This window comes from Perca fluviatilis, chromosome 3 (assembly GCF_010015445.1).
Source record: "Perca fluviatilis chromosome 3, GENO_Pfluv_1.0, whole genome shotgun sequence".
Taxonomy (NCBI): Eukaryota; Metazoa; Chordata; class Actinopteri; order Perciformes; family Percidae; genus Perca; species Perca fluviatilis.
The window spans coordinates 188440-200000 of NC_053114.1; the positions used below are offsets into that span (position 1 = coordinate 188440).

General features: G+C 41.8%; 1 protein-coding gene across 2 annotated transcripts in view; it reads right to left on the reverse strand.

The window, feature by feature from the left end:
• igf1rb (insulin-like growth factor 1b receptor) overlaps positions 1 to 11561 on the reverse strand; it is a 60298-nt gene that overhangs the window by 15143 nt on the left and 33594 nt on the right. For both annotated transcript variants that reach the window (XM_039794339.1, XM_039794338.1), the window contains exons 3-8: positions 6335 to 6638; positions 5318 to 5454; positions 2844 to 2988; positions 1437 to 1645; positions 1102 to 1228; positions 274 to 509 (exon numbers count right to left, since the gene is read on the reverse strand). In XM_039794339.1, coding sequence (XP_039650273.1) covers positions 274 to 509; positions 1102 to 1228; positions 1437 to 1645; positions 2844 to 2988; positions 5318 to 5454; positions 6335 to 6638 — 1158 coding nt within the window. The remainder of the gene's footprint in view (positions 1 to 273; positions 510 to 1101; positions 1229 to 1436; positions 1646 to 2843; positions 2989 to 5317; positions 5455 to 6334; positions 6639 to 11561) is intronic.

The window sequence follows — 11561 nt, forward strand, 5'->3', positions numbered from 1 at the left end:
TGAATTGTAGCATTAAATGCTTTTCCAATCTTCCAACAACCACTTCTGGCTGCTCTTCCTTTACTGTCCAGGACTGACTTCTGACCTACATCTACTACAGTCACTTACTGTATGTGAAACTCTCCTTGATTGACTTAGCTGAGGCTTTTATCACCTCTCTTTTATTTCACAACCAGTCCCCGTAAAGTTTGTATTATATTCTCTGACAATGCAGACCTTAAACTTTAACAACTGGTTGCTTATAACCTTGGTAACCTATGAAATTATATTTACCTGAAGGGCTTGTGCGGATGTAGACCACCTGGCTCTTGGCACTCGGCAAATGTTTGTCTTCCACCATGAGTGTGATGGCCTTCACGAAGACAGCGTACTGCGTCCAGGGCTTGAGGCTGGACAGCAGAACCCCGGGGTCTGAGTCCTTGTCCGGCCTCAGCTCCACATCCACCATAGTCCAGCTGTTGGAGCCACAGCCGTCCTGCCCATCGTACACTGTGATGTTCTGGTACGGCCTGGAAGGAAAAGGGTTCAGAATTTATTATTTTGTATGATTAACAATTTTTTGTTCATTTTAAATTTACAAAACATACAATTTACAACATGAACACACCATTTTGTGTGTTATTGTGTATTAGTAATGGATATACACCTGCTTTATTCTTGTGTTTACACATCACTGATAACGCCGTAAATTCAAACAAAAGTCGAAATATCACGAAAAAGGTTTTCACTGTGATTTTTTAAAATAACATCATCTAATGGGGCCCTCTACTTCTGCAATAGTTTGATGGCACCTGACTAAAGAATTAGCAACACCAACAGTTTATCTCTGTAAGCTAGTGGAAGGAAATAGACATTCATTTGCATTTTCTTTTTGGATGGAAACTTGGCTAATAATTAGTTAGATTTATTTGTTGATCAGTGTATTTAAAGTCCTGTTAATCCATCGGATAGTGAGGCTCCAATAGATCCTGGATTTTTGCCTTTGAACAAACCGATTGGTAAGCCGGGGGAATCAAGTTCCAGCTGCTATCACTGCAGCCATCAGGAGAAAGATGGAGGGCAGGAACCAGCAATGACTGGGGGGCATTCTGAAAAACTTACGCCTCCTTGTAGTACACGATAAAGCTGATGAGGTCTCTGTAGTCAGGGGGACGGTAGCGCTGCCAGGTCAGTTTGATCCTCGTACTGCTGGTGCTGTTGGACTTAAATGTCAGGATTGTACTTTCACCTATGTAGAGGGAGTGAGCACGGAGTCAAAATCAAAGCACCGTTCAAATGTGCAGCAATGAGTCCTGTTGACAGAGTAGTGCAGTAAATAAGGACACGTGGTGCAGAACATTATCAGGCTCAGAAGGGGCGTTTGCAAACTGTTGTGAACTAGAGTAACTCCTGTACATGTACTGGACATAGCAATTCAATTTTTTGTGGACCCTTACAGCTGGCTCTGTCGCCGTTGTTTCGGAAATCGCTCTCATCGAAACGGCCCTGGATGGCCGTCTTCTCCCACATCTTGCGGATCTCGGACATGCAGAGCTTTGGGTTGGCTCTGAAGAACAGCTTTCCTGCCTTGATGGTGAGGTTATGCTGCTTCCAGTCCCAAAGATACTGGAGCTGCTGGTTGTCAACTGCCAAGAAGGCGTACGCGCTAGAGGGCAGAAAGTAGTGAGGATGAATGAATGATGGTCAACAAACTGCTTGCTTCTTGATTCTACCTTCATTGTATAATGTTTCAGTGTTGGCTTATTGTGTGTATTGTGGTACAAGCCAAGCCGAAGGCCAACTTTCCCATCAAGGACAATGCCTTATTTTCAGTGCAAAATGGGAAAACCGCACAATAAGGTGTCAAAGAAAGAGGGTATATAGAAGTGAAAACTTGTATATATACACCTGCTAGTCCTTTTCTATAAGGGGAAGCAATGCAGAGTACTTAACTCTTTTCAGAAGATATCCAGAAACAACCTGGGACATCAGATTAACTAGGGACTGCTTTTTTATGTTAGAGATGAGAGGAGATGCAGTGTTTATGAGTCATTGGATAACACACAGACATTTAGGAATGACTGTAATGTGGACCTTGGGACAGTAAGATTTCGCTGAACTCAAGGAGAAACAGACAGAGGAGTGTAAAGGCCTCTCCATGACCCTAACACAACCTTTCCTTGGACTGTAGGAAGTTATGCTGCATTCAAGGTCTTATAAAAAAAAAAAAAAAAAAGAGGGACGTATGCAGTTAGCTGCAATCAGTATATTTACTTTTCCAGTTAAAAAAAGATTTTAAAAAAAGACACTGAAGTGTTTTTTGTTTATTTCAGTGATGATATTACAGTCACCAACCCAAAACAAGGAAGTCTTTCCTACATAAAACACTTTTCCAGTCTGCACCCTCACAGTCAAAACACCCTTTCCTTTTTCTCTCCATCCTGCCAACCTTTCAGTGGTGACCTCGTCTAGCCACATTAGAACACTAACGCTGCACAATTACTCTGCTTGGTTACTTCCACAACTCTCACAGCAACAGGAAAATTGAGAATGAAAGGGAAAAAGTGTCATCCTCACATTAGAGTATGGTAACAAAACTTTTATTTAAGTCAATATTTTGTTTTGTATATTTGTCTATTGACTCTGGAGCTGAGTACTATTCACCACAATACATACATTACAATTACAATACATTACGATTCAGGAGAATCCTCTAGAGTAAAAGATATTTCAAGAGATCACAAGAGTAGAACGGAGTGTACGGCAACATCAGTCACAACTGTAGGAGCTAAAAGATGGAAGCTGAGATTTTGTGTGTAGGTGCAGGTGCAGTTAAATGTATGTGTGTTTGTGTGTGGTCCTACTCGTCCAGAAGCTCTTCTCCGTCGATGTATCTGAGGCTGCGGAGAAAGGCCAGGGAGGTCAGAGTGTGGGAATGTCTGATCCGCACATTACCGGTCACCCTCTGGATCAAACCGGTGAAACTCTCCAGCTCTGCCACCATGTTGTCTAAACACACACAAAGACACCCACAGACACACTAATGTTATTGCCTATTTTTTCACCTGTTTTATTAGTCTATTTATGTATTTATACCTTCTGTTTTATATACACTGTTTCTGAACTACTGGAATTGTAAATCTTGTGATTATATTTCATACTATCTAAAACTTGCGGAACTCCCTATGTTTGACATCTTTGTTTTTGTATGTGTTTAACAGGAAATCACTTCATTACATCATAAATAAACAGCCATATACCTAAATAGCCTTTTTCCTTGTGTTCAACCTTCTCCCTCGTATCCCTTCCTACGCTACTATGTGCATTCCAGATTTTTCAAGCAACGGCTGAAAATGATACACTTTCCAGAACTTTTTAAAAGCCCTGGGGTCTCATTTATAAACGTGGCGTACGCACAAAACGGGGCTGAAAAAGTGCGTACGCCACTTCCCACGCAAAGGTTGTGATTTATAAAAAACAAACTTGATGGAAGAATGTGCGGTCCTCCACGCAAACTCTGACCCATGCGTACGCACATTTTGGAGACAAAATAGGAATTGGAGACGCAGATGGTGAGGTGGTGAACTGAAGTCAGACTGCAGAGAGTAAATGGGAATAACGATTAGGCTACTCTTAATATGTTGAAGTATTAATGCCTCACGCACATTTCTTCACACCATATCATGAAGATTAAATCCAGCAGTGTTATTTACGCTTGTACTGAGTGATAATTGTTCCATAAACACCTCAAACTCAAATCTTAAATCAAAACTTGTTCTTAATAATTAATCAGCGCTGTCTCGCCGTCACACTGTCCAATACGGAGCGCAGGAGGAGGAGATGGCCCGACTGCATGGATAACAGCAGAACACAGTGTAAATAACTAAATATCTGTCTTTAAAACTGTGCATATATCATCAAATGTCAAAGTCTGAAAATACAGCCGTTAAACTCTCGCGCAATCGTTCCGCTCTATGTCCTCGTTATCAGTCCGAACTTTAATACTGTTCATAACAAAACCTGCATGAAGAAAAGTGTGTTTGCCTATTACATTTCGATTTCAAATTGTATCTCGGGGTGGGGGATACCACTAGTTGATGCTGCAATTTTAGCAAGGTGTTAACAATCACAAATTGTTGTAAATACTGCGGTGAACCCGTGCGTAATGCTGCATGGCACTGTAGTAATAAAAGGTAGTCTATAGATCAGGTTTCCTACACTGTCGTCATGATTCAGTGTAACGAAAGAACAACTGCCAGGGTCATTAACATACTGATGTTCAGCATTCACGAGGTGCTTTGCATTGACTATTTATGGTTAAAAATGGGCGTTTACAGGGCAGGATAAGAGGCTGATTCACGTATGCACGCTTGTAGGTAACCTCTGATTTATAAAGGGAACATTGCTTACAGGTGTGCGTACACACGGTTTTATAAATCAGACTTTTTTTCGGCGTACGCTAATTTGGGCTTTTGGGCGCACTTACACTTATAGTAAGGATCCTACGCACAGTTTTATAAATGAGACCCCTGGTCAAGGCTAATCTTGACATCACTTCTGCTTCGTAGAAGAATTTATGTTAGCAGATTTTTTTAGAGGAACACAAAATTGCTATGGTCTAAAGTGTTTTGAAAACCCAAGTCCAGAGGAGACTTTTCCAGACTAGGACCAATTCCTTATGTGGCTACTGGTGGCAACGGTCGTGGTTTAACAATATTTAACTAACTCTTTAAATTAAGTGACCAGCGAAGAAACTGTAGAGTGGTGGTAGAAACGTAAGTATTAAGTGTAGTGTTGCAATGGTGTTGGTGTTGCAATCAAGCTTGTGACCGGGAGGTCGCCGGTTCAATCCCCAGACCGACAGGATAAAAACTGGGTGGGGAAAGTGACAGAGCAGCGCTTGTCCCTCCCTCATTAGCACCACTGAGGTGTCCTTGAGCAAAGCCCTTAACCCCAACCTCTCCAGTGGAACTGCTCAGTGGCCAGCAGATCAGACTGTGGCTGTACTGGGCAGCATCCAGGTATGAATGTGGAACTGTGACAGGTCATCGTTGCAAATGAGAAATTGTTCTCAAACGACTTACCTGGATAAATAAAGGTTAAATAAAAAACATTTAAAAAAAAAAAGGTACACTCAAGCAGCAACCTCCTGTGCTGAAAAGTGAAACCAATGCAGATGTGCCAAAAACTGCAGTTCATCAAGTGGCCACTTGAGGCTGGCTCAAAAAGGGAGTCAATCGCTATAGACCACCAATTTTAGCTTAATTTGGACTCTTCAGAAACCAATGGAAACTTTGTCCATATTTTATACAGTCTATGGGTACACTGCAGTACTTACGGCCTCTGCGGATGTTGATATGCAGGTTGCCTTTGATAACAGTGCAGCCTTTGAGAGACTGAGCGGCATCCATGGAGTCGATGACCTTCTCCTCACATACTTTATCACACAGACCATCACAGGCTGTACAGAACATACTGGAGACAGACAGGGAGAGATAGAGAGGGACAGTACGCTGTCATTTTACTGATGTACATTCATACTCGGAACTCTTGTAGTCTCTCCTGACCTTTAATTATTTTATTTCTGCCCTTGAAAAGTTTTACGGCAATGTTCGACAGTACCAGCTAAATTATGTCTAGAAGAGATTCCGAGATTTGATTAGAAACCTTTATTTATTTTAACTACAGGTTTAATGCGCCCAAGGATAGATGGTAGCCTCTACACTAGTCTTGCATCACCTATCTCCACAGCGCTGTGGAGGAAGGTCTGGCCCTTACACACAGCATTCCTGGATGGGAGAAAAACTTGCTCCAGTTAATTGCCATTTCTTTAAACCAATCACAATCGTCTTGGGCAGCGCTAAGCGCCGGACGCCACAGCGGTGCCTCTGCAAAAACAGCCTCGGGAAAGAACTTGTTTTGGTGGAACATGTGCAAATTAGGGAGGCGAGCTCTGGAATTAAAATGGCTGTCGAGTGTGTAACATCCATTTTACTCAAAAAATAAATAAATAATTTGACTGTCGGTTCTAGCTCGGAGGGTGTTTCCCGAACCGACTGAAGTTTAGATTGGCAACACAAAGAAATTGGAAGGTGAGGGACATGTGGCCGAAATGAGGGACATTTCCGACGGCACTGGAACAATCCCATAAACGAAAGGTCGTCGATATAGACTACCTCTACACTACCTGCCCTTTATTGTAGCTGTTGTATTGTATTCAGTTTTTGTTTTTTTGGTGAAAGAATAGAATGAAAACTGATAGCAGGGTGTGGAATTGGTACCAATGTCAGACCAACAATAATAGTACCTGCATCCAGTGGCTCCATTTCAGCCCTCTGTGTAGACTGCAGCTCACCTGTTGGGTGTGGTCTGCATGTACCCATGTGGGCATTCCGACATGCACTCTCCGCCGTGGATGACAAAGCTGTTGAAGTCGGGGAGATGGACTTTGGAGCAAAGCTCGGCACTGATGCATCTCCAGCCCTCGAACTTGTAGGTGCCTGGAGGGCAGTCGGCCACGCAGCGTCCTTGGTGGTAGTAATGCACACATGCTGCACATGCTGTGTCACTACCAGGGAGTGTGCAGCTGCCCAGACACTGAGGGTGGCAGCACTCGCCGGCCGCAGTGCACGCTCGCCGTACACACTTCTCTGGGCACTCTGGTAGGGAGAAAGAGAGAGAGGACATTATACCTATGCAGATGATTTATAAATCTGACTTATATTCAAGACATTCCTTTAGTGTTGCCGCGATTAGTCGACTTAGTCGCCGTACACAATTTGACCAGCGGGCAGCGGCGCGGCCGCGACACCCCAGGTCGCCGGATGGTGTTGTTAAGAACTTGCAATGTATAACTATTATCAGACCGGCCCTCGCGGCCTCGAAACACTACCGGCCCACCGGGAAAAGTCCCGCCTCCGCCTCTGAACGTAAGTATATGATTATTAATGAAACGGCGAGCAAGTCTGTGCTGTTTATTAACTCTCGAGAAGTACAATGACTGTATTTGGATGTTAAACAGGCTACTTTGGCAGTAATGTTTTAAACCCCACCATGCACGCAAGTGTAAATGCGAGCAGCTACACACTGCCTGCGTGGCGTGCGTGGCGGCTGCGTGGATTTTACGGTCTTTACACACCAGAAACGTGTCTGACGCGGTGCTGCTGCTGCTAGCCTTGTCTGGACACATGGATGTTTCTTGATTTACTGCACTAAAGCAGCAGTATACTTCATGTTAAACATAAATATATACTGATCTGATTACAGCAAAGACAACGTCGGCAGTATTGACGGCAAATAGGCTCCAGAATATTTCCTTCTGTATTGACAGGTGCAATATTTTGAATTACATTTATATCTGCATTTATGTCATTTTTTTATTTGGTAACATTTAAGTTATTTATATTGTTTATGGCACAGGTGACATTTTATGTTTTGTCCCTTCAGTTGAGAAATATAAAATGGACAAAATACAAACACTTGATTTTTTCTTAAATTAGTCGTAAAGTTTAGTCGACTAATCGAAAAATTTGTCGAAAGATTAATCGTTAGAAAATTTGTCGTTAGTGGCAGCACTACATTCCTCCCGTATATAATACTAGATCATATTACTCATGATAGAGATGTCAGCTTTATTTTGGCTCTAATTACAGTCTGATTCTGATATTTGTATTTACATACAGCTCCAAGTGCAAAATTAGCATAGCAATCAGACAGCTGAAAAGTCCCCGTTGTGCGATTAATAAAGGATTTTGAATCTGAACAAACAACAAACACATGTTCCCCCCAACAATAAAGGGGCATTCCTTACTAGGAAATGTTAGCATGTAACAAATAAACCAGTCAGTCCTCAGCCTGAATTACACAGTTGCATGAGGCTATTGGTTGAAGTCCTGAACAAACGATTTGCATTTAGTGCCCGACAACACATATGCAGACACACACACACACACACACACACACACACACACGCAGACACACACACACACACACACACACACACACACACACACACGATCTCTCTGAACCCAGCTTGTAGACTAAAAACAGACACCCATTAGTAAGGCGTGCAGACTGCTTCAAATCCAACCAAGAACTGTGTGAATGTTTCATTTGTCTAAAAAAATGTCAGAACAGCTAACAAAACCATAGATAAAGCTCCGACAGGTTGGTAATGAGATACCACCGTTGTTTGCTGGGTGGGCTGGTGTTGAGCCCAGTAGTTCATCCCAGATCCGCAGTAACAAAGTCCTCTCCACTCCAGGTTTTCCACCGAGCACTGCTTCAAATAACTGGTCCAGTTGCTGTGGTGTCCCTCTAAATAAGATATTGTAGTTGATGACAGGGAAAACTGATTGAGAAGTTCCAGAAGGAAAACACTGGACTGCCCTACGTACAGTAAAGAAAGAAGCTGCACCTTGCGGTGGCCTTTGTCTCTACAGCAGGGAAATTTAAATCAAGCATGACGGAGGTGGGGAGCAACCAAACACTACAGCAGCTCAGTTCACCAAGTTGAAACAGACACACAGACACACACAGACACACACAGACACACACAGACACACACACACACACACACACACACACACACACACACACACACACACACACACACACACACACACACACACACTCATAATCACCGTTAAGTTCAGCATCAACTTTTAACCCGGCTTTACTAACAGTAGCTCATTGGTTTAACATGACCGTACAAACAGAGATAGAAGCTGATTGGTTCAAACTCAATCTACAGAGAGAAAAATGTTTGAGACCTTCAAAGCACCTCGACTGTCTGCCGCAGAAACAAACACTAATTGCTATGGAAACACTTTAAATCAATGCTTGAAATGATTTGTCTGCGTGGTGGTATGTGTCCTGCACGGCATAAAGAAAATGGGAGGGATATCTGAACCAGAAACAACTTGATGAACAAAAAAAACTTAATTTTGATTATGTCCTTCACTTTGTTTGGTCTCTGTTTAAACACAGCCCTGGCTAACCTAAGTGAAGTTTTGGGAAATCATGTGTTGTTTATAAGATGCTGAGTGATAAAACACTGAATCGCGTTTCAACATGTTGCCTCCAGCGTCTCTGTCAAACAAACTTAAGACACCAGGCCGGAGAAGATGCCTACTGCTACTCCTCTTATTTATATTTCAGTGATGTATCCATCATGACTCCAGAATCAATCTTTTAGTCAGGATCTATGCAATTTGTCCTTGTCTTATTACTGTGCTCAAAATGTATAAACTGATGCTAAATAAGCTGGATGCTGCCTGTAAGGCTCAATGGAACACAACAGAGAGATTCCAACCATCTGTTTGATCTTTTACCTCTCCAACTTGAAGCTCATTGCTTAAGAAAGTGTGCTTTGGCTGCCATAAAAAGCAGTGACAGCTGAATTCATGACGTTGGAGACATCTACTGTCCTTCCAATATAACAAACATTCATATCAGATGGCCTGTAGACGGAGGACTCTGAGGGAGAGGAAGGAGATAATCTGTGGCTGAAGTTTAGGCTCAGGCTGGAGCTGTTAGTCTGTGGCCTCCTAAACACAACTCACCCACTGACAAGTATAGGGTGTTTGAACATGCATTGTACTAGAGCTGCCCAGATTAATCGATTAGTTGTCAAATATTAAATAAATCAAATCGCCAACTACTTTCATAATCGATTAATCAGTTTGAGTCATTTATTTAAGAAAAAAAAAATTCTCTGATTGCGGCTTTCTTGAATATTTTCTGTTTTTTTCACTCCTGTATGCCGGTAAACTGAATTTATTTGAGTTGTGGACAAAACAAGACATTTCAGAACCTCACCTTGGGCTTTGGGAAACACTGACATCTTTCACTATTTTTATAGACCAAACAACTGATTAATCGAAAATAGTCTACAGATTAATAAATAATGAAAATAATCGTTTGGTGCAGCCCTACTACAGTGAACGTAAGCATTCCACTGGACATCTGCAACATAATGGATCCCAGCTTTTGCCGTGTTTACTGCACTTCTAGAGACAAGGTGATGCAAAGCTGCAGCACACAGAGAGGATGTGGAGTAGTCTAGTAGGAGAAAAGGGGAACGGGTAGAGGAGGAGAATGAGAGGGAGAAAGTGTAGAGGATGAAGAAGAGGAGGGGACGAGGACACACACACACACACACACACACACACACACACACACACACACACAAACTATGCTGGTGGTAAACATGAAAGTGGACCATTTATGTAGCCTAGAACATTTTTTTAGAGCTGCAAAAAATAGTTGTTTCATCGATTAATTGTCAATTATTAAATGAATTGCTAACTATTTTGATAATCGATTAATCGGTTTGAGTCATTTTTTTTAACGAAATTAAATGTGAATATTTCCAATTTTCTTCTCTCCTCTGTGACAGTAAACTGAGTTGTTGACACAACAAGACATTTAAGGACGTCATCTTGGGCTTTGTAAATCACTGATCCACATTTTCTTTTACATTTTATAGACCAAACAACTGATTGATTAATCAAGAAAATAATCAACCTATTATTCAACAATGAAAATAATTGATAGTTGCCGCCCCAACATTTTTTTGTCATCTCATAGACTTATCCAATGGAACTTTTTGCTGGCTGGCCCAGGTGGTTACCATTGTTATCACAGCATTTGCATAGGGAAATGTTGTGCTTCCTATTTTTGTTATGTTATCTTTTGGCACATTTGATTTTGAATCACTTTATTAATACGGTGTGGTTTCATCAGTCTGAAATGGGTATTCAAATGAAAAGGTGGGTTGTAGAAGGTTATTGTAAGTAAGGGAGTCCAGGTACTAAAACAGTTTTCCATTCGGTCATTACACAGCACTCTGGCTACTGTGGGTCAAAAAGCCGATACAGGGCTTACTGGGAAACAGAAATAGCAGCCCAGCAGGAAAGTAGGCTGGGTAACTAACACCAGCCAAAGGGCGGGAAAATGTTGCTTCTAAACTCATTTATTATAACAGCCATGTAGAATCAAATAGGACTTCAGAGTAAGATATGATTCTAAATATTTTGCCGGCTGGTTAAACAATAAAAGTGGCAGGTGGACTTATGTCTCTCTCTCTCTCTCAATTCAATTTGCTTTATTGGCATGAACAAAGAAAACATGTTGTTGCCAAAGCAGTTTACAGAAAATACATATCACATATTAAATACATACAGTAGGTGTCACATAAATTCTATACTGTGTCATAAACATACAACATTACAAAATTCTCTCTCTCTCTCTCTCTCTCTCTCTCCTGATCAACTAAGAATTAAAATCCTTTCTAACTGTTAATCCTTGTTTTCAGCGCCCATCCTCGGGGTGACAGGAACAGGATGTCCCACACAGACACACAGTTGCTGTGATGACGCTCCAGGCTTTAGCAGTGTGTACAACTCAGCAGCACAGCACAACAATAACAGGCAAAGGCAGATGTCTAGACTGATGACCGCATCATCAAAAACACACACAGATCTGTATCAGGTAATAAGTGTCAATTTAACCTACACATGTTTTCAATGTGAATAATATCCTCAGTCTTTGCCATGTCACAGACCCACAAAAGGTCCACT